Source organism: Trichosurus vulpecula, chromosome 2 (genome assembly GCF_011100635.1).
Source record: "Trichosurus vulpecula isolate mTriVul1 chromosome 2, mTriVul1.pri, whole genome shotgun sequence".
NCBI classification, from domain to species: Eukaryota; Metazoa; Chordata; class Mammalia; order Diprotodontia; family Phalangeridae; genus Trichosurus; species Trichosurus vulpecula.
Genome location: NC_050574.1, coordinates 352,105,638 through 352,130,001, shown reverse-complemented (window position 1 = coordinate 352,130,001; position 24,364 = coordinate 352,105,638). Strand labels below are relative to the sequence as shown.

The following is a 24,364-nucleotide window of genomic DNA, read 5'->3' as shown; positions in this document are numbered from 1 at the left end:
TGTGAAGAAAACCACCTTGTAGACTTTGATGCATTATGTAAATGTGAAAGCTTATTTTTATTTTTAAAATGGGAAGTGAATGATATAAAGGTTGACTGCAACCATTTTGTTATGAAAATACTAGAAGAGACTCAGTGGTATGATGGAGTAGGCTCATGTTGGCTTTTGAGAGCTGATTATTAAATTTTCAGTATTACCATTTACACCCTCAGAAATAGGCAAACACTACAAATCAGGGATGGATTTATTGTTTTGTTGATTGTCTAGACTTATGAAAGTGACTTAGAAAATGTTAATAGAGCAGATTAAAATTAAGACTGTGTTGTACACACAATATTTTCCCCCAGAAAGCCAGTCAAACATTTATCTAGGACATCTCTATCAACAGTACCTTTCCTATGAAAAGAACCATTAGTTATACTAGTCCCTTTTAGAAAAGAAATATTTTTAATGAAATAGTTTCTTCTTTTATTTCCTTCCACTTGCCCAAATTTTACACATCTGTTTTGATCTTGGGCAAATAAAAATATTGTGTTGGCTGAAAACATGGGAAACTAATTTTCTGTGGTAAAAATGTTAATGTATATAGTTACTGAGGTCAGCCAAAAATACTTCTATTGATCATATACTAGGGTCACAGAACGTCAGAGTTGGGTGGCACCGTAGTGGCTGTCTAAGTCCTTCATTTTAACAGATGAGAAAATAGAGGTCCACAAAAATGAAGTGATGTAACAAAGATCACACTGACAAAAACAATCTGGCATTTTAAGAAAAAAAAACATTTAGAATGCCTTAAATTTCTTTCCAGAGTGTGTTTATTTTTTTTAAGTGCAGTTTGTCCTCATAACTGGCCTGGAGTCAGATGGGCCTGGAGTCAGGAAGACCTGAGTTCAAATCTGGCCTCAGATATTTACCAACTGTGTGACCCTGGGCAAGTCACTTAACCCTGTTTGCCTCAGTTTTCTCAACTATGAAAATGAGCTGGAGAAGGAAAAGGCAAACCACTCCAGTATCTTTGCCAAGAAAACCAAAAATGGTTTTCAGACACAACTGAAACAACTGAACAACAGCAACAAAATCCTCACAACCTCCATGTGTGGAAACTGAGGCACAGAGTAGGAAAGCATTTTGTCCACAGTCATTAGACTAACAGTGACACTGGGAATAGTAAATGACAAGCCTCATGTTCTCTTCCTAATCAGCATCCCTAGGAGTCAAAGCGAATGGCATCACTTACCAGATTCCAGCTCCTCAGCAATGTTGCCACTTTTGCCCGAAGGCTTTCCAGTTTATTTTCAGTAATTTTTATTTGTTTTTGACACTGTTTATGATGAGCTTCATTATCCATTGCTGTCTTTTTGGCCTGCTGAGTTATGGACTGCATTTTCCTTCTTACTTTCTTTTCATACTGGACCATGTAAACACTCCAGATCTGTGAAAGAACAAAACATTTCTTATATTTCGTTTAAGTCTTCAAATAAATGAATTTTAATGTATAAAATGGTATTAATAACTTTTCAGTCCCTTCCTCTAAGTCACCACCAAGATTCTGTTTTTGTCCATTCATTTCCATTCGCTTTTTCACATACTAGATATTTAATAAATACTTGATTAATATGGTAGTAGGTACTCTATTCTTTTTTACTTTATTTCCTAATGGCTTTTAAAATTCTATATATTAAAGTAAACCCCATTTCATTCATATACCACAATTTAACCATTAGCTATTAGCCATTATTCTCTTGCTGGACATTTGGACTACTTTCAGTTTTTTTTTTCTTTTTCAATTATATAGAATACTACTATGAAATATGAAAAGACAGCTTTTTGTTTGTTTGTTTTTGAAACATTTTTGGAATATATTTCCAGTAATGGAGCTACTGGCCAAAGGGTATTTTTTTGGCAGTAGCTTTTCCAGACTGCTCTACAAAAGATGCTACAAGTGTGAAATTCCACCAACAATGAAGGACTATACTTATTAATCCATAGCTTTGAAAGCATTGTTTCTCAGCTTTCATTTTTTTAAACCAATCTGATGAGTGTTATGATACTACTTTTTTTGCATCTATGTAGGACTCCTCTATGACCCACATGATAAATTTTTATGAACATTCCATGTATGCTCAAAAAGCATTTGTATTCCCTGCTTCTCTCATTAAATCTCTCTGTCAATTCTATTAAATAAGCTGTTTAGATTTCTGATTTTTTAAAAAATCTACCATATTCTGATAATAGAGTGTTGCAATTCCCTATTCTATACCCATTTGGAATGACTTTGCATTAACTTTTTATTTCTCCTTGTAATACTGTTAATCTTCCTTTCATGAATTTAACTGCTGAAATTCTGGTGCACAAAAATTGAGAATTATTATATATTTATTATTCATTTTCCCTTTAACCATTATACGACTTCTTGTCTTCTGATATTTTGTAACTTGAATTCCACTTAACTGACAAAATTAGTGCCACTTCTGCTTTTTCTGAACTTATAGTTTCATGACACATTTCAGACTAATATTTTCATTTTAATCTAGCTATATCTTTTTGCATTAAATATGCTTCCTTCAATAAACATATCAGTGGTTTTTATTTCTTGACTATGCAGGGATTTTTTATTTTATTGGGGAAATTCAGACCATTCACATATACTATTATAATACATTTAACTGGCCTTCTATAATTTTATTACTGTTCTTAATGTTGCATGAAAGTTGCAAAACCGATCTTAATCTATTACTTCTATTACAATTGTTAAAAAAGTAAATGAAGCAAGTTGCATTTCTTTAAAAAAAAAAGAAACCTATTAACTCTGATATTTTCCTGAGCTTTAAATCCATTCTTATTATAGAAAAAGAGATTTTGCTTTTGCAATTCCCAGATCCCCTTGTTGTTATTGTTTATTATTTGAGTTAAACAGCTTTTATATTATTGAGGTATTTTAGCATTACAATGACTTCCTAAATGGCTTCCCTGTCTCAGATGATTCTCCATTCCAATCCACTCTCCAAATAGCTACAAAAATGATTTTTCCTTAAATGCAGATCTAATCATTCACTCTCCTACCCAAAGAACTTCAGTGCCCCTCTATTGCCTCTAAGATTATATATAAACTCCTCCATTTGATTTTCAAAGCCCCTTACAACCTGAGCCCAGCTTATCTTTTCCTGCCTCATTATATATTACTCCCTTCCTTAATTCTATTGTCCAACCAAAGTGGCCTTCTATTTGTTCCTCACACATAGCACTCCATGTCTGTGCTACATTCGCTACATTCCTGGAATGGACTTCCGCATCACGTGCACTTTAAAGAAGATTTTACTTTCTTTGAGATGTAGTTCAAGCACCACCTTCTACATAAAATCTTTTCTAATCCGCCCCCCCAAAGCATAGAACATCCATATTGAACTTCCTGCAATTCATTCTGTATATATTTGTTTTGTAAACACATTTATTTATGTTTTTCCCAACATAATGTAAGCCCCTTGTGTGTAGAGTTTTTTGTCTTAGCATAGCTATAGCTATCTAATCTTAACCATTAGTAACAGACTTAAATATATGTACATATTTAAATATAATTAATATTTTGTTAAGAATTTAAGTCTAATGTTACTCTGACTTTTTAACATAACTTTTTTTCTTTCTCAACATTTAGGAACTTTTTTGTGTTTATAGTTGTGTAGTTTAGCAATTATGTTTCCAGGTAAATAAAACTTAGGGTTTCTCTGAATTCTATATATCCTCTCTAGTTGCAGAACACTGCCTATTCTTGTCCATTCTGGAAAGTGTTTTTTACGTAGGTCCTTGGATACAGTACCTAGTTTAAAAAAAAAATCAGTGCTTCCTGGGATCCCAGTTAATGAAATACTTATGCTTCTTGATTTATCTACTTTATGTGTTATTTTGTCCTACATATACATTGATTAATACTTCCATTCTGTTACATCCTGAGTGTCTTTCACCTTTATTTTGGTTGTGCATTAATCTTTCCATAACTTCATTTATTCTGTTACTTATTGCTTATATTGATTTTTTTAAGTCATTGGATATAAATTTTCAGTTTCCTTCACTATTCTTTCAACCCTTGTGCTTTTTAAATTGAAGTAGATTACTCCTTTAATTTCTTTAAGATATAAACAGTTTAGGAACAACTGTAACATCAGCTTAGCTCAGTTGGACAACAGTGTTTCATTGAGCAAAGATCAAGGGAATCTTAGACATACAGTCAAGACTTAAACAATGATCTTTGCATAGAATTGGTCTTCGTACTAAACAGACAAGTAATGTAATACATGCAAATACTGGAGGGCAAAGCAAATCATAGGCTCATTAGCCAGGCAAATGGTTAGAAGAGCAGACACAAAGCACTAAAAATAAAGAAACCTTAAAACTGAAGAATTTGCTCCCTTGACAACTCAGATGATATTCTTAAGTCACTTGAGGATGAAGAGAGATTTATTTTGTATCTTCTATAATCAACCCTACAAGAATTAACACTTTTTGAAACCAGTAGCACCAAAAACAGATAAGAGGCTTCTTATGTGCTTCTGCTAAAGCAATAACAGACAACCCCAGGATGTAGCAGGTTTAAGGGTTGTAGGGTGGGACATACGAGCCACTTAAGGAGATTAGGTTAAGCCTAAGGAGGGAGTGTTTGGCATCAGAAAGGTGAACAGATACTGACAGGAACTGTTGGTATTTTAAGATCTGTTCCCAGAGCTTTGCAATTTATACATATTATATACAAGGTACAGTGCTTCACGTTGGAGAAATAGAGGCATCATGAGATAGCTGAAAGAGCCTTAGATTTAGAGTCCAAGGACGTGAGTTCAAATCATGGTCTTTGAACCATGCCACTTTAAAAACTTCAAATCCATATAACCTTGGATAAGTCAATTAACTTTTAATCACTTAAATATAGCTATTTACACACATGTAGAAACACATATATAGCATAAATCTAAAGATAATTAATACATATACACACAGCGTAGTTAAATCCAAGTAGTTTGGGAGGGAGGGCACTAGGAGCTGAGAGGAATAGGAAAGATTTCAGCTGTATCTTAAAGGAAGTGAAGGACTCTATGAAGGAGAGATATGAAGAAAGTGTGTTCTGGGCATAAAGAATGGCCAATGCAAAGTCAAAGAGAAGAGAAATGGAGCAAAGAACAGAGAGAAAACGAGTTCGGCTGGATCTCAGAGCTTTGGAAGTGGAGTAATATCCAGTGAGTCTGGAAAGATAGCCTGGGGTCAAGTTGAGATGGACTTTAAAAGCAGACTTTTTACTTTATCCCAGAGGCAATGATTAAAAGCGACTGGAGGGTGGTTGAGTCAGGAATGGGAGTGAAGGGTACCCCATGGAAGTCAACAACCTCACTAAGAGAGAATAGAGGAAAAAGAGAAGAGATCCCAGGACAAAATATGAGGAACATCCACAGCTGTTTTTCAGTCATGTCTGACTCTTCATGACCCCATTCAGGGTTTTGCCATTTCCTTCTCCAGGTAATTTTATAAATGAGGAAACTGAAAAGGATTAAGTGACTTGCCCAGGGTCACAAGCTAGTAAGTCTCTCAGGCCAGATTTGAACTCAAGATGAGTCTTGACTACAGACCCAGCACTCTATCGCACTGAACCACCTAGTTGCCCTCATCCACATGGTGGGGGGGGCGCGGTGATATGGATGATGAACCAATAAAGGAGACTGAGAACATGTGATCAAATAGGTAAAAGGTGAACAAGGAGAGAGTAGTATCATGAAAAAGGAAGAAAGAGTATTGAGAATGAGAAGGTTGTCAGATCATCAAATCTCACAGTTACCTTACAGTTACAGTATGACAACACTGTACTAATCTTTTCTGAGACCACTGCTATGGAATCAGCAAAATTACCTACTTTTGAACTACATTCTCCTCCACTAACCCGATGTGTCATCGTCTACTGTGTACACTTAGCATTTGTTTAATGCCAACAAATTAGCAAATAATACAGTGTATTCTCTCTGGTAACGGGTTTCAATTTTTTGGACATCTGGACATAGTGCAGTAACTTTCCTTTAGATCAATTCAAAAGGTCTGAGACTAGAAATCTGAAGCTATAGAATTCTCATAAGTAGTCCAGGATGGTTGTGCTTGTCCTTCATTTTTGGTGTAAACCACTGGATCATAGGCCTTAGTACTAGAAAGGAAATACGGGATCATTTATCTAATCTTGCTTTACCGACAAAGAAATAGAACTACAGCGAAGTTGAGTGGCTTGCCTAGAGTCATAGAGTAGTAAGTAGCAAAGGAAGGACATGAAATAATTTGCTCTGACTAGGAATACAGTAATTTTGCCACTATCTCATAAATTCTTAAACCTTAAAAATGAGGCTTTTCATGATTTACCCAAGGGCTGAGGTGTACCTTTTTGTATATATTTGTTCATGAGATGCAATATTACAATAAACTGCTATCATATTGGGGACAAGTTTGACTTTTGCATGATGCTCAAGAAAGCATCAGAATATCATATACAAGTCTCCACCCCAAGCGTTAACCTTTCTAAAAGTCATAGGGAGATAGATTTAGAACTAAGAGGGGCCTTAAAGTTTATCTAGTCTAATACTTTGATTTTATAGATAAGGATATTGAGTTGAAGCAAGGGCAAGTGAATTCAAGGTCAAGGTCACACAAGGCCTGAGTGGCAGAGCCAAGGTTTGAATCCATGCTCTCTAATCCATGCTAAATCCAAGGTTCCTTCCATTATGCCATATTGTTAGAGAAGAAATTTCATATGATTAAAGAGTACATCATGTCACAAACACTATTATGTTTTCCTACCACACATTAACAACTTTGAAAAGAGCCCATTAAGGGTGGAATAAGAAAGGCCTTACGACATAAAAAAAAAATGCAGTTAGGGGGAACAGACAGAAGGCCAGAAAGGAGCATAGGCAAGCAGAAAAGCTCTGAAAAAGACAAGTTGAACGCATTATATACTTAAAAAGAAAATCAATCTGTGCATAATAGAGATCTGTAGTTTTATGTATAATCTTTTTCCATTCTATTCAGTATACAGAAATACCTAATTTACTTGGTGTTTGTTAAGTTCTGACTAAATAAAATAAATAAGTTCAGAAAAATAAAATAAATAAAAATATTTTTTAAAAGGCCTTAACACAAATTGGGATGCATAAACATTTAATTCTTAACTAATTCCAAACATTCATGGAGTTAGTATTCAACATCCTAATGGTTGGTCCCCAACAAGTACAGATGTTTCAATAGTGCCTAAAATTTTACCTGGCAGTTATCTAAACAGTTAACAACTACCATACAGTTTGCTTAGAGTTCTTAGTGAAGATGGGAATAATTGTGGCTGCTAGTGGTGTTTCTCCCCTGTCCACACAGAGATAATACCCTCAGTGCCTTCATCCCTCTAAATTTCATCAGGAGAATGAAAAATAAGTATTTTACAAAAATGTTGGTGACTTCTCCCTTTACCCCTGCCCAGCAGCAGTCAGGTTGACGTTGCTGAGCAAAGTAATTCATGGGAGTGACATCCTCTAACAGGTTTGAGTGAGAAGAAAGAAATTCTGGGATCCTAGAATTTTCAAGTTAGAAAGGCAAGAAAAATTGAACAAATAAACTCTCTTTCTGGTTCCAGTTAGGAAATGTGAACAGGTGAATCTGCAATCTGCACAATCAATGTTCTTTCTACAAATCACAAAGTGGGAAAGAAAGTGACGCTTTGTTTATTAAAGCAACGTAAAGCAATTTCCCAGTTGAATAAGAAAGGGAAACCAAGAAATACACATGCCTTCTTTCTCCATGGTCCTATAGGCACTTGATCAGAAAATATCAGAAAAAAGTAAAGGTTCTTGACTTCCCATCACCATAAAGTTGTTAAACTCAGGCGCATTCTAAAACACGCGTACTTAATGTTGTAGTACAGTTCAGGCGGGGAAACAGAAACTTCAGGTTCCAGTCTTTATTTCACCACTAATTAGTTGTGCACCTTTGGGCAAGTCCTTTGTCCACTGAAAACAAGGAGACTTAAACTTCGATGTGTTGATCTCCAAAGGATTATGGGAAGATAGATTAGATAGCATTTGAAAAGAATATTGAAAAGCTATGGGACATTAGTGGCAAGAGCACCAGACTTGCAGTTACAAGACCTGGGTTAGAACTCTGGTTCTCCCACCAGCTATGTGATCATCGGGTCTCCATTTTTCCACCCACAAAATGGAGACAATATCACAGAGTTGTGAAGAAATTTCTTTGTAAACTGTAAAATGCTATCTATCTATCTCTATATCTGTATATTATATATATGCATATATATACACACATACACATATGTGTATATACATACGTATATATGTGTGTATATATATGTAAGTTGGTACTTAAACCAATGTTTAGAAATACAACCACCATAATACATTTCCCCCTGCAATGGGTTAAGTTGATTTTCCTTGCTAGGAAAGCTTTAACCTGCCCTTCTGCAGCACTCCTTTCAAAAAAAAAAAAAGATAATCTGTCTGAAGTAGTTTAAGTGAAGCATCTGCCTGGAACAGAATGGTGTTTGGAGGTCATTTCCAGTTCTAAGTCTCTAGAATTTAGTGAGTCTGTTTTTTTTTTTTAAAGACTCAGAATGTTGGCATGTGTATAGCTTCTAAATCCCCACTGTCAAGTATTCCATCAACTTTATCCCACAGAACAAACACACTCCCACAAAAATAACTTTTCTTTTTTTTAAAGGATTCTCTCTTTGTGACCCATGAAGTAAAATTTATTAATCTCAGACTTGGTAAGTGAATGCAAATTTGCCTTCCTTCCAAAACTAACATTCAACACTATATATTATTTCTCCCCCTCTGGAAATAGTACTCCTTTAGAATTTAGATGACTCCATTTAAAAGGGACTTACCTGGTCGCAACAGATTTGCAGTTTTTTGTTTAGCTGCTCAGGGCAATTCTCCAGCTGTTTTCATAAATGATAATAGAACAGAATTTTAGCTTTTGGGGAACGAGCTGTTTACAACAGAGTAATAATGTATATGCATCTCATATCAGAAAAGCATCAATAGCCTAAAGTAGGTCAGTATTAACACTGTGGGTCTTCAGAGTCTGGCCTAATTTTATGCAGATAGGGACTGACTATGTCTTTTATTTCTCCGTAGCATCTAGACTCTGCTAAGGGTCCAGGGACAGTCTTTCAGCCCATTTAACCCACGATCTCGTGGTTGGCTCTGCTCATAACAGCACCAGGATAAATTAACTGGGTGACATCTGCTTCATTCTTGGAGGATTGATGATTTGGAATCAAAAAACCCCAAATCTAAAAATTTGAGACATTAAGCTCACTGCCTTAAGATCACTAATTCTATTCACGTAAGCCATCCAGAGGTGATTCCTTAAAGGCCTATCTGGGGAACCCAGTGGACTGTGTGCAAGGGGGATTACATTACCTCACACATCGCCATGAGTTCCTCCATAGACTGGCAGTCAAGGTCCTTAGACAGTTTACAGTGAGGATAGAAATAAAGAAGAATCTCTCTAGAAACACAGAAAGAAAGGTATACATCAATACGGCAGAACTGCCATTTGTTTGGCAGAGGCAGTACTACTGCAGAATTACACGGGACAGAAAACGAACACTCCCAAACCCTTCTTTTCATCTGACCATTCACCACAAGACTCTTCAGAAACCAGCGGTACGAAGGATCAGATTTAAATATGGAAGGGAACCCTGAGGTCCCCTGCCTAATCCCACTGCCTTTCATTTTACAGTTGAGGAAACCAAGGTCCAGAGGTAAAGTGATGTAGTCAGAGGCAAAAGAGTCAGAGCCAGGACAGGGAGCAATCCAAGTTACTGACAATTTTACATGTGAGCCCTATCTTGCTCCTCCCCAGGCAGCACTCCAGATTTTTTACTTGTATTTATTTTCCTAACATTTAGTGCAGTGTCTGGCACACAATAAGCACTTAATAAATGCTTTTTGACTGATTTCCATCCTTCAGTTGCTGCAGTTCAGGTCAATTCAACTCAAAGTATTTATTTAGAACTTTGTTCGCAACATTGTGTAAGGCCTTGCAGGGGACACACAATAATATTATGATATTATGTTAAAGACATAATGTTTATGGAAACACTAGTTTCCCTCAGAGAAAAAAGAATAGGCTCAAAAGTTAAGATATCATCCAGTCCAATTCCTTCATTTTATGAATAAAGAAAGGTAGGCCCAGGAGATGATTTGCCTAAAGTCACAGAGGTAGTAAGTAGCTGTTCAGTTGTACCCAATTTTTCATGTCCCGATCTGGGGTTTTCTTAGCAAAGATACTGTAGTGGCTTGCCATTTCCTTCTCTAGCTCATTTTACAGATGAAGAAACTGAGGCAAACAGGGTTAAGTGACTTGCCCAGGGTTACATAGCTGGTAAGTGTCTGAGGCCAGATTTGAACTCATGAAGATGAGTCTTCCTGATTCCAAGCCCAGTGCTCTATCTACTGTGCCACCGAGCTGCCAAGTAAGTAGTATGGGAAGGAATAAGTATTTATTAAACACCTACAGTGTGCCAGGCACTATGGTAAGTACTTTATAGATTTTGTTTCATGTGAGGCCTCTGTGAAGTAGGTGCTATATTATCCTCTTTTTACAGTTGAAGAAACTGAGGCAGCGGTTAAGTGACTTGTCCAAAGCTGCACAGCCAGTAACTGTCTAATGCTGGATTTGAACTCAGATCCTTCTGACCCCAGGCCCAGCACTCTAACCACTGAGCCCCTTAGTTGCTCTCTTAGTAGAATTAGAATGTCATCCCAGGAGTTCTGACTCCAAATGCAGAACTTTTTCAGTGGTACCACATTGCCTCTACATGAAGTAAAGAGTTAAACGACAAGAGAGTAAAGTGTTAAGCTAGATTTGGCCAAAAAACAAAGAACTCAATAAATAACACACACACACACACACACACACACACACACACACACACCCCTACCTGTTTGTTCATTCAATTAATATTAAATGCTCATAAGCCACTTGGTCATCCCATGGCATTATGGGGGGCATAGGAAAACATCAGCAACCACAGACATTTAGTCAATATCTATATGGTACACACTGTGCTAGAGGCTGGGGAGTCAGTAAAAAATGAAAATATTCCCTGTCCTCAAAAAGCTTCCATTCTACTCAACTACAAAGTGGATACCCACTTATGTGCTGCAAAGTGAGCCAACAGATATAGAGGAAGACCAGAGAGCCAGAAGGGACCTTAGAGAATTCACATGCTGTTCAACCTCTTTATCTTATGAACAAAGACACCGAGGCTCCCAGAGTGAAGTGCTTGGCTCACGGTAACAGGAACAAGGTGCACAATGACCAGGGCAGCTAGGTAGTACAGGATGGAGTGAGGAAGACTCATCTTCCTGAGTTCAAATCTGTTCTCAGACACTTATCAGCTGTGTGTCCCTGGGAAAGTCACTTACCCCTGTTTACCTCAGTTTCCTTATCTGTAAAATGAGCTGGAGGAGGAAATGGCAAACCACTCTATTATCTTTGCCAAGAAAACTCCAAATGGGGTCATGAAGAGTCTGACATGACTGAACAACAACAGTGACTAAACAACATGGATAGACAGAAGCACTGAAAGAACTGAAACTGAATTTCTTCAAATTATAATGGCCAAACTTGTCCCCATAGAAGAGATATGAGAAAACAGACAATGAGACAGACAGAAATATAGAGACAGAAACAGATGGACAGAATGCAAAGAGACAGACATAGTGTGAAACAGAGAAACAGAGATAGAGACAAAGAGGCAGACAGAGATAGAGAGACAGAGACAGACACAGACAGGGTCAGACAGACAGAGTGACAGAGACAGACAGAGAGACAGATAAACACAGATGAGGGGGAGGGAGTGAATAAGCATTTAAATGCCTACTCTGTGCCAGGTACTGTGATAAACACTTTGCAAATATCCCACTTGATCCTCACAGCATTTATTAAGGTCCTACTGTGTGCCAAGCACTGTGTTAAGCACTAAGGATGCAACTGCAAATGTGATAGTCCCAACCTTCAAAGATCTCACGTTCTATTGGAGGAAGATGACACAAGAAGGGAAGCTGGAAAGGCTCAAGACCAGGAAAGCGCACATCAAGGTGGCTAGCAAGATGTGAAGTCTAGAAAAAGAGTCAAGATGGAAGTGAGTATGCATGGTTGGGGCCTCTCTGAAAAGGCTGGTCCAGGCTGGGAAGTCACTGATCAGGAGAAAGGGTGAAGGTTTCTCTAGGGTGCGACTGTAAGTGGTGAGGGGGGAGGAGGAGTCCTGAGAGTCAAGAAAGGAGTTAAGTGAACCTGGCTTCTCTGGAAATAGACTGGGCTAATAGAGAGAATGGCTGCCCCACCCCACCACTTCTCTTCAGAGGTGAGAGGCTATTGGGGATGAAGCACTTCACATAAGGTCAGACATTTCTGAACAATTTTTTTATAAGGTGTTTCTGGGAGAGGGATGATGCTATGATGGAAATGTAGGCATCAAAAGATATCAATAAAACCATATTTTTTTAAAAAAAATAAAGGTCACACAGCTGATCTATTAATCTCACTGGTCTCTTAATGATCTATATTTTCAGGAGAACAATTTGACCAGAGTGATAAATATCGATTGTGAAGATATTAAAAATTAACAGACTGGCTGAGGTGAGGTGCTATTTTGTTTTCCTATTGCATACAGAAATAGCCACAGTCTTCATGTCTGTAAGAGCTCACAATTTGGATGAGGATGTGCGTGTGTGTGTGTGTGTGTGTGTGTGTTTAATAGATGTAAAACAGTGCAAGGTAAGAAAGGGCCAAGCCATGAAATATAAGCAGAGGAAACTGTCTTACTCTGGCGAGATGTGGGGAGACATAAAATATATCGTGAAAGTAATTCAGAAACTTGGTTTAAATGAAGCTCTGCTTCTATAACCTCACAAAAATTCATGTTCTCTACAATATTCTCCTCCAGCTTTTCCTCACAAAGCAACTTGCGTTAAGGACACAAACTGGTGGAGGGAAGTATTGATGCACTTACCCATTTCCTATCAATGTGAGATTTTCATTTGCTCACTGTAGGATGATTACAAGTGCTAAAAGAACTACAATTTTATTAAGGAAAATGGTTTCTGTTTGATTTCAAAATTCTTTGCTGCCTAGTTACAGAACAGACTCAATCCAATGGATAATAGGATTCTGCCAAGCCCTCTCTCACCCCCCCCAACTTTCCAATTATGACCTAGGGGTCACCATCCCTCTAGTCCCATCCTGTCCCTCAGGCTGAAAACCTGGGAGTCATCCTCTACTCATCACTCTCTCCCCCCCATATCCAATTTATTGCTAAGACCTATCAATTTCACCTTTGGAATAGCATATGCCCCCATCTTTCCTCAAATACTTCTACCACTCTAGTACAGATCCTTGTCACCTTAAATTTGGACTACTGAAATAGTTGAATATTTGTTCTCCCTGCCTTATCTTTCCCTATTCCAGTCTATCTTCCATTCAGCTGTCTAAATGATTTTCCTATAACAGCTGTAGGTCTGACCATGTTACCCCACTACTCAATAAATTCATGACCCTCATCTCCAGGATCAAATATAAAATCTTCTGTTTGGCATTCAAAGCCTTCATAACCTGCCACCTCCCTCATATTGCCAGTCTTCCTCTACCTAATACTTCTCTCCCCGCCCCCAACCCTTCCCTCCACTCTGTGATCCAGTGACTGGTCTTCTTGCTGTTCCTCACACAAGATAATCCATTTCCAGACTCCAGAGAAAATGCTTTCCCTTTTCATCTTTGCCTCCTGGCTTCCTCCAAGTTCTAGCTAAAATTTCCATCTACCTTCTGCAGGAAACCTTTTCCACCCCACCATTACCTCGTTAATTCTAAAGCCTTCCTTCCACCTCTATTTCCAATTTATCCAATCTAGAGTTTGTTTATACATAGTCTTTTGCACATTGTCTATCCCATTAGAATCTGAGCTTTTTGAGGGCAGGGACTGTCTTTTGCCATTCTTGTATCCCCAGAGCTTAACATTTGGCTGCAGTAAATGTTTATTGACATAGTAGACAATGTAAAATATCTCACTGGAAAACAACTGATTGGAAAAGAGATCCAGAAGAGATAATTTAAGAATTATTATTCCACTTCAAGATTGATCAAAAAAAAAAGAGCCTGGACAGCACCTTTCAAGAAATTGTCAAGGAAAACTGCCCTGATATCCTAGAACCAGTGGGTAAGAAATTGAAAGAATCCACTGACAACCTCCTGAAAAAGATCCCAAAATGAAAACTCCAAGGAATATTGTAGCAAAATTCCAGAATTATCAGGTCAAGGAGAAAATACTGCAAGCAGCCAGAAACAAACAATGGAAATATAAAAGAGCCACAGTCAGGATTACACACGACTTAGCAGCTTCTACGCTAAAGGATCAGAAGCCTTGGAATGTAATATTCTGAAAGGCAAAGGAGCTTAGATTACAACCAAGAATCAACTACCTAGCAAAACTGAGCATAATCTTTTAGCAGAAAAGATGGATATTCACTAAAATAAGGGACTTTCAAACTCCTGACAAAAAGACCAGAGCTGAACAGAAAATTTGATCTTCAATCACATGACTCAAGAAAAGCATAAAAAGGTAATCAGGAAAGAAAACAGCAACAACATGTTATTCAATAAGATCAAACTGTTTACCTCCCTACATGGGAAGATGATGCTTGTAAATCTTGAGAACTGTATCGCTATTAGGGCAGTTAGAAGGAGTATATGTGTGGGTATAAGTTGACTTTAATGTGATGATACAAAAGAATTAAGAGGTGAAAAAAGGATTGTAGTAGGAGAAGAGGAAAGGGGGAGGCAGAATGGGGTAAATTATATCACATAAAGAGGCATGAAAGACCTATTACAATAGAAGGAAGTGGGGGGGGGGAAACATTGTTTGAACCTTACTCTCATCAGATTTGGCTCAGAGAGGGAATAACATACATATTCAATTGGTTATAGAAATCTATCTTACCCTATAGGGAAGTAGGAGAAAAAGGAAAGAAAAGGGGGGGAGTGATAGAAAGGAGGGAAGACTGACGGAAGCAATGATGAGAGGCAAAACCCTGGTGAGTAGGGACAGGGTGAAAGGAAAGAGAAATATATAAACAGAGGGAAAAATAGGATGGAGTGAAATACATAGTTAGTCATCATAACTGTGAACCTGAATGGGATGAACGCTCCCATAAAATGAAAATGGATAGCAGAGTGGACTAAAAAACAGAATCCTACAATATGTTATTTACAAGAAACACATTTGAAGCAGAGAGATATGCACAGAATAAAGGTAAAGGGCTGGAGCAGAATATATTATGTTTCAGCTGAAGTTAAAAAAGCAGGGGTAGCAATCTTGATATCAGACAAAGAAAAAGCAAAAATAGATCTAATTAACAGAGACAAAGAAAAAAACTATATCCTGCGAAAAGTTATCATAGACAATGAAGTAATATCAATGCTAAACCAAAATGCATCAAGTGGTATAGCATCCAAATTCTTAAAGGAGAAATTAAGTGAGTTACAGGAAGAAATAGATAGCAAAACTATACTAGTGGGGGATCTCAAGCTATCTATAATCATATGAAAAAAATGCTCTAAATCACTACTGATTAGAGAAATGCAAATTGAAACAACTCTGAGGTGCCACTTGATACCTATCAGATTTGTTAATATGACAGGAAAGGGAAATGATAAATGTTGGAGAAGATGTGGGAAAACTGGAAAACTAATGCATTGTTGGTAGAATTGTGAACTGATCCAACCATTCTAGAGAGCAATTTGGAACTATGCCCAAAGGATTACAAAACTGTGCATACACTTTGATCCAGAAATACCACTACTAGGACTGTATCCCAAAGAGATTACAAAAAATGGAAAAGAACTTACATGTACTTTTAAAAATATTCATAGCATCTCTTTTTGTGGTGGCAAATACTTGGAGATTGAGGGAATGCCTATCAGTTAGGGAATGGTTGAATAATAAGTTGTGGTATGTGAATGTAATAGAATACTATTGTTCTACAAGAAATGATGAGCAGAAGGATTTCAGAAAAACCCGGGAAGACTTACATGAACTGATGCTGAATGAAGTGAGCAGAACCAGTAGAACATTGTACACAGTTATCAGCAACACTGTGTGATGATCAACTATGACAGAATTAGCTCTACTCAGCAATACAATGATCCAAGACAATTCCAAAAGACTCATGATGGAAATTCTAACCACATCCAGAGAATGAACTATGAAGTCTGAATGATTATTGAAGCATACTATTTTCACTTTTTTTTTTGATTCTCGAGGTTTTTCCCTTTTTTTCTGATTCTTCTTTCACAGCATGACTAATGTGGAAATATATATAACATGACTGTACGTGTACAACCTATATCAGATTGCTTGGTGTCTTGGGGTTAGGGGAGGGATGAGAGGGAGGGAGAAAAATTTGGAACTCAAAATCTTACAAAAATGAATGTTGAAAATTATCTTTACATGTAACTGAAAAAAACAGAATACTATTAAATGTTAAAAAAAAGTTTATTGACTGATTTGACTTTCAAACCACGTGTCAAAAAGACTGAAGCTCATGGTTAATTAACCTACAAACATTTATTAAACTCCCATTATGTGCCAGGCATAGTGCTAGGGGCTGGGGTTACAAGAGCAAAGAATTAAAGAATTCTTAGTCTCAAAGAACTTTCTTCTAAAGGGGCAAGGGAGATAGGATGAGGTACCAGCCCATGGCAATGAAAATTGTCTCCTCTGGCAGTGTGGAAACAATACAGTGGGAAGGGAGGATTCCTGCTTGGGGTATACTTGTATATGGAACATCACAAGAGACCTTTCTGGTTAGCTCCTCTTTATATTGTTTTGCCATAGCAGAGAAGCAAATTCAGCATAGTTAGAATACAGTAGAAGAAATGGAACAGCTGTGGCTAAAAGTCAGCACATAAAGGCTGAAAAAAGCTAGGCTTTCATTACTGGTGAATGCAAACTGGCCTATTTGTTCTTTCTTGCAAACTGTCAAGATGGCAGGATTCAGACAAGAATCACAGGAAGGCACTGAGAGTGTATATGGCAGTATTCTCTTTTGGAAGTGCTCGAGCAGTGGACAGTGGTCAAAAGCAAAACAGACTTTTGAGGAGGGACAAGGTAAAATGGGAGAAGAAATAGAAGAAAATGCAGTAAAAAACACAGTAATCATAACTTTGAATGTGAATTGGATAAGATAACCCATAAAACATGTGTATAGCAGAATGGATTAGAAATTGAAACCCCAAAATATTTTGCATAGAAGAGACACGCTTGAAACAGAAAGACACACAGAGTTAAAATAAAGGGCTGGAGCAGAATCTATTATGCTTTAGCTGAAGTAAAAAAGGCAGGGGCAACAATTGTGATCTCAGAGAAAGCAAAAATAGACCTAATTAAAGGAGAGAATCAGGAAGACTACATTTTGCTGAAAGGTATCATAGACAATGAAGTAATAGCAAAATTTTTATAGCAAGTTTCTTTGATAAAGGCCTCATTTTCCAAATATATAGAGAACTGAGTCAAATTTATAAAAACAAGAGCCATTCCCCAATTGATAAATGGTCAAAAGGTATGAACAGGTAGTTTGAAGAAGAAACCAAAGCTATCTAGTCACATGAAAAAAAATGCTCTAAATCACTAGTGATTAGAGAAATGTAAATTAAAACAACTCTGAGGTACCACCTCAAGCTTATCAGAAATGGCAAATGCTGGAGGGCATGAGGAAAAAATGGTACATTAATGAATTGTTGGTGGAGTAGTGAACTAGTCCAAACATTCTGGAAAACAACCTGGAACTATGCCCAAAGGGCTATTAAACTGTGCATACCCTTTGATCTAGCCCTACTACTACTAGGTCTGTACCCTAAAGAGTTCAAAGAAAAAGGAAAAAGGCCTTTTAAAAATATTATAACAACTCTTTTTATGTTGGCAAAGAAATGGAAATTGAGGGGATGCTCATCAATTCAGGAATAGCTGAACAAGTTGTGGCATATGATTGTGATGGAGTATTACTGTACTATAAGAAATGACGAGGAGGTTGGTTGGTTTCAGAAAAACATGGGAAGACCTGTATGAACTGATGCAAAGTGAGGTCCCTGTGCACAGTAACATCAATGCTGTAGTGATGATCAACTATGAAAGACTTGGCTACCCTGATTAATATAATGATCCAAAATAATTCCAAAGACTCACGATGAAAAAAACGCTATCCACCTCCAGAGAGAGAGAGATAATGAAGTCTAAGTGCAAATTGAAGTATAATTTTCTTTCTTTCTTTTTTTTTTTGCTTTGCTTTGTCATACGGCTAATAAGGATCTATATTTTGCAAGGTTTCACATATATAACTGATATAATATTGTTTGCTTTCTCAGAGGTTGGGGAGAGGTGGGAGGGAGAGAGAATCTTAAACTCAAAATTTAAAAGAAAAGAATGCTAAAAATTAATAAATTATATGTTTAAAAAAAAGAAACAGATTCACATAAAAACCCCCACAATAACTCACAGAATAGGTCTAATTCCCACCTTATTAACTAACCAATAGGCTGTTCCTTGGTACTATTACTCAGGGGCCATGATCTGACTCAGAAAGATCTGACTTCATGTATTGATGCCACATGCTGCTAAGTGGTGTAATGGGATGTTCTGACCAGTGACAGAATTCAATGGAAAGAGAAATCAAGGATTAGACAGTCTTAGAAGTTCTCAATGTGAAGCATTAGAATGTGTGCCCAGTTAGATCAAGACAGCAGTACAGAGATGCCTTTACCTTAATTGAGCCATCAGTCTTTCTACTACTTCCTTGACACAGGTGCTTTGAGGAGGCTTTACCGAAGGAACAGCAACATCTTCCTCCATAAACCCTTCTTCTTTCTTCCATCGGTATGGACTTAAATCATCTGTTGATAGACTGAACATAAATAAAGCATGGCTTATCATTTCCAATCTAGGGTCAATTCAGGTACAAATGAGTTTTCTTTGGTGAAATTCTAAAACAAAACTAGTAGGGATGAGGACTTGAGCTGTGATTTCACCTGCATAGGGAATTCCCTCTACCAGTGCAGGTCAGTATGTTCTCTGGAAAGAGTAGCCCAGAGTAGTGAGAGGTTAAGTGATTTCCTTAGGGTCACACAGCCAGTATGTGTCAGAGAGATGACTTAAACCCAGTTCTTTCTGGCTTTGAGGCCATCTTACTATCCACTATTCCTCAGCACCTCTCAAAAATTATCAAGAGGAAAGAAGTGCAATAATAAAAACCCTTTTTTGGGTGGCTATGCTAATTACTTTTAGATTAGGCTAAATTCCAAAGTTTCTGGCAAATTTTGCTTTCAATTTTTTCCTGACATAATTTGGGCAGAATGTGTGATAATTTCCTTTATTAACAGTATGCCTTTGTTTCTTACTTACTTTTGCTGCCTTGCAAAGAAAGCTTTTCAACTAAAATATTTCCCCAGTTCAGACACGTTGGGGCTGCTCGGCTTAAAGGACATCAGTCTAAGAGGTGATACTATCTATATGCAGAAGGCAGGGGAGCCAGGGAATAGGGAACAGGTTTCTAAATTCTAGCTCATCTTGAGTCAGGTCTTCACAGGCTTGGTTATTATTTTGTTGGAAAATTCTCCAATACTCCAAGGGACAACTGATGGGAGTCTTTCCTCCCCACAATGCAGAGCAAACCACCTGCTCATCTGGCGCAATTCTCATTTATGTTCCCCCTCTAAGTTTGCCAATGCAAGGACGCATTTACTGTGCTCTCCTTGTGTCCTCCAGAGAGCATGTGGATACCATCCCCCAATGCTGGCTGAACACTGATTATTCTTCACTCACCATGTGACCAGCCCTTCTCTATTTTTCCTGGTGACATTTCTTTGAGGACATTTTTCACACGTCCTTTCCTGGGTGATTCCTTCTTGGCAATGTGTAGTGTGGTGGTCTACTGAGACTCACTGTTGTTGTGTTTGTCCTTCATTTTAAAAGAGGACCATGACGTCAGGGAAATGATGACATGACTTGCAGTTGACTTTGGTTTGAGTGAGGAAGGGCTGGGCAAGGTCACCAGCCTCACTTTCTCCTCCAGAGCCATCTGGGTCCAGTGGCCTGATATTCATCAGGCCGACTGGAGATGGCCCAGGATGCCTAGACTCACTACGTGCCTCTCCATTGGCCTTTGGGTGATCTTCTATTTCAGCCATTACTAATACCCTAACTGAAGTATCCCATGATTCACAGCCATATGTCATCAGAGCAAAAATAATGCTGCGTTAAAAAATATGGGCTTTTGCTTCAGAAAAAAGGTTTGAGGTCATTAAAATCACTATGCTATTTATCAATGGAAATCCACTGACATTCCTTCTTCTCCTTCTTGGATTTAAATTCAGCCTCAGGCATTTTCTAGTTGTGTGACCCTGGGAAGCTACTTAATCTGTTTGCTTCAGTTTTCTCAGCTGTAAAATCAGGATAATAATAACACATACCTTGCAGGGTTGTTGTGAGGATCAAATGAGATAATATTTGTAAAGCATTTAGCACAGTAACTGGCACACAGTAGGCACTAAATAAATGCTTCTTTCCTTCTCGTTTAATTTTAGGCCAATTTGTTGTGCTTCAAAAGAGAGAAGGGAAAGGGGGCACAGGGGACAGTATAGAACAGTGGATAGAAAACCATTCTCAGAGTCTTCCTGACTCTGGCTTGGGTTCAAGTTCCACTTTGAGATATTGACTGTGTGACCTTGGGCAAGTCACTGAATTCTCAGTGCTTGAGATAACTCTCTAAGACCATAAATTGTAGGGAAGGTACATGCCTGTAATGGTAGAGGGAGTTTCCTCATCAGGGGGTAGAGGATTCCTATACCAATAAAATCATGAGTCTATCCATACACACACACACACACACACACACACACACACACACACACGGACAAATTTTGTAGGTTGTCCATCCAAGTGCATACCGTAGTATATATCCTAGATTTTTTCACTTGGGTTTTTCACATGTAGATTGCTAGACTAAACTCTTTTGAGTGACATTAAATCTCATTTAGGCATTGCTGCATGTTCCAGGGCTCGATGAAATCTGCATGAGGAGATATGCCAACCTTCAAATAAGTTTACTAGGAAGCAAGATGTTAATTGCAGACACACTTAAGAGTCAAGCATGGGGATATGTTTGTAAGAGAGCTTATGCATATAGAGAACACATCTATAACAATACAATAAACACCTGAACACCAAATATAAATTATTTTCAGATTGTTGGAGGATTACCTAGACCACTTCAATGTATCATTTGCTAAAAATGATGCCACTGCTTATTGAAAAAATGGGAAAGGATCAGCTAGGTGGTGCAGTGAGTAGAGCACTGGCCCTGGAGTCAGGAGGACCTGAGTTCAAATGCAACCTCAGACACTTGACACATGTACCAGCTGTGTGACCTTGGGCAAGTCACTTAGTCCCAACTGCCCTGCAAAAAAAACAAAAAAGAAAAAATGGGAAAAGGTTGATTTTTCTACTTGGATACATGTGTAGATTGATCTAAGCCAGGGGTTAGCAAACTACAGGTCTGCTGGACAAATGCAGCTGCTTGTTATTATATGGCTTGAGAGCTAACAATACTTTTTTAAATTTTCAAATAAGGTTTTATTATATTTAAAAATATAAAAGCTGTTCTTAGCTCATGGTCAGTGCAAAAACAGGTGGCTGGATTTGGCCCTCAAGCAGCAATCTGCCACCCCTGATCTAAGCAATCAATCAACAACCATGTATTGCTTGCTTGGCTCTGACCCTCGGTGTGCTTACATCTTCCAACTATATAGCTTCTCATCCTGTGCAACTCTTGCCCATGACCTCCAACACATTCTCTATAGAAGGGCCTCCCAAAATGCTAGGAGTTTTCCTCTAAATGTCTTAACAAAGTATAGGTACCAGTGGAACACATGGGCTATCCATTGGTCATCCCTTGTTCTGATTACATGGGGTCACTGAATTATAGATTTAGAGCTTTTAGTACCTTAGGGACTGCTGAGTTCCTCATTTTACAGATAGGGAAATTGAGGCATTTCTGTTCAGTTGTTTCAGTTATGTCCAACTCTTCGTGGCTCCATTTTGGGGTTTTCTTGGCAAAGATCATGGAGTGGTTTGCCATTTTCTTCTTCAGCTCATTTATTTTTATAGATAAGGAACTGAGGCAAACAGGGATAAGTGACTTGCCCAGGGTCACACAGCTAGTAAGTGTCTGTAGCTGGATTTGAACTCATAAAGAAAAGTCTTCCTAAATCTCAGGCCTATACTTTATCTATTGTGCCATCTAGCTGCCCTAAATTGAAACACAGAAAGATATGATGCCTCAAGTCATGGAGCAGTCCAAAAATATTCCTGAGAAACCTGTAATTTTGCTACTAGTTGGCGAAGAATATCTAATTAGATAATTTAGCCTGGAATACTTTCCACACAATGGTACCCACATATACAAATCATGAACTAAAGTGGTCTTCTTACAGCATCATGAGATTACTTGTTAACAAATGTGCACATCATGTTGACGTCCATGAGAACAGCTATAGTGTAGTTCATACTTCCAGGTTCTTCTTGAAATTGGAGATCTAATATCAAATGAAAAATTCTATCGCCAACATAACTCCTTGGCATTAATTGCCTTGTCTAAATTCAGTTGAGGTTGTGTAGATTAGGAACACTATATATTCTAATGCTTAATTGTCTGTTAAGAACACTGAACAATGTGTGTAATGCTCGTTAATTATCCTCCTTTATGTCAGAAACTTTATTTAGAAAGATGTTTTGCCTTTTTAATGACAGTAGTGTAGGGGCAACTTATTAAAACGCTTTGTGCTTAAGTACATGGTTTGGGAAAGCCCTTTCCTACCAGCTTTTGTGTTCCCTTGGCCATATTTTCTCACATGGGGATTGCATTTCTGAATCAGGGATGAATTATTTTTACAAAGTCTCATTAAATCTTGGAAGTATCATTTTAGATAAGCAATCTCTTAAAAACAAAACAAACCTATATCCCACAGCTACCATATTCGTTATATAAATAATTTTTTTCCTGGAGAATTAAAAAAAGATTATTAAAAAATTTATGAACAGCTCCAGGTTCCCCAGAAGCTTGTCCATAACAAGGCTTACCAAATGGATGGACTTTTAAAAACACATCAGAAAAACATCTGTGGCAAAAGCTCTTTCTACCAATGTTATGACAGTGTATTCAAGTGCAAAGATCCAAGATATTCACATGCATTTACATAAACACAATTATGTTTATTTCATGCATTCCCAGCATGCATTTCTCCATTGTGCAGGTGCAGTCAAATAAAAGCTTTTGTCTCTTGCCACTTGTTTTTTTTTTTAGATGGCGAGAAGGACTAAACCTGTGATTTCACTGGTAGAGGAAAGTTGGAAAGGAAACCCCCTCTCCCGGTCAATTAGTCAATCAATAAACACTTATTACGTACCTACTATGTGCCCTGTGTGCTAAGTGCTGGGGATACAAAAGGAGACAAAAGATAAACCCTGCTTTTCAGGAAACTCACAGTTTAATGGGGAGACAGCAGGCAAACAATGATGTACAAATAAGCAGGATAAATTGTAGATAATCAACCAAAGAATGACACTAGAATTAAGAGGAATTGGGAAAGTCTTCCTGTAGAAGGTGGGATTCTAGCTGGGCCTTGAAGGAAGCCAGAAGCCAAGGGATAGAGGTGTGGAGGGAGGGTATTATTGGCCTAAGGGACAGTCAGAGAAAGTGCCCAGAATCTGGGGACCAAGTATCTTAGATAAAGAATACCCAGGAGGCCAGTGTCATTGGATTTCAGAGCACAGCGAAGGGCTGTATAAAGTGTAAGAAGACTGGAAAGGTAAGGGGGGGGCAGGTTACAAAGGTCAAGATCTACTCCGTAGTTTAGAGTTTTGCAAACGTTACTTAGAACAATGAGAGGTCAAGTTTCTTGCCCAGGCCGGTAAGTGGCAGGACTGCAATCCAAGTCTTCCTACCTTCTGGGCTACCTTTCTTAAACAATCTGTCTTGTATTTGTAAGGGGTTTTCTATCTCTTGCCTTCTCCATGGGCAGGGAACCGGGTGGGAGGAGGGAGAGAATTTGAAATAGGGAATAAAATAAAACTGAAAAAAAAATACAAAAAACCCTTTGTCTTTTAACACAAGATATAAAAAAACTCAAAATCTGAAAATGTTACTGATTATATATAGTTGATTGAAATGATGTACCTTAATTGAATTATTTTCCACATTCTATAAGAGACCTTTCCTAGTTT

At 37.8% G+C, this 24,364-nt stretch overlaps 1 protein-coding gene across 1 annotated transcript in view; it reads right to left on the bottom strand.

The window, feature by feature from the left end:
- Positions 1 to 24,364, bottom strand: part of MORC1 (MORC family CW-type zinc finger 1) — a 175,100-nt gene that overhangs the window by 3,858 nt on the left and 146,878 nt on the right. Inside the window, exons 22-25 of the mRNA XM_036744120.1 lie at positions 18,849 to 18,989; positions 9,450 to 9,537; positions 8,909 to 8,962; positions 1,238 to 1,432 (exon numbers count right to left, since the gene is read on the bottom strand). Of these exons, the coding sequence (XP_036600015.1) occupies positions 1,238 to 1,432; positions 8,909 to 8,962; positions 9,450 to 9,537; positions 18,849 to 18,989 (478 nt within the window). The remainder of the gene's footprint in view (positions 1 to 1,237; positions 1,433 to 8,908; positions 8,963 to 9,449; positions 9,538 to 18,848; positions 18,990 to 24,364) is intronic.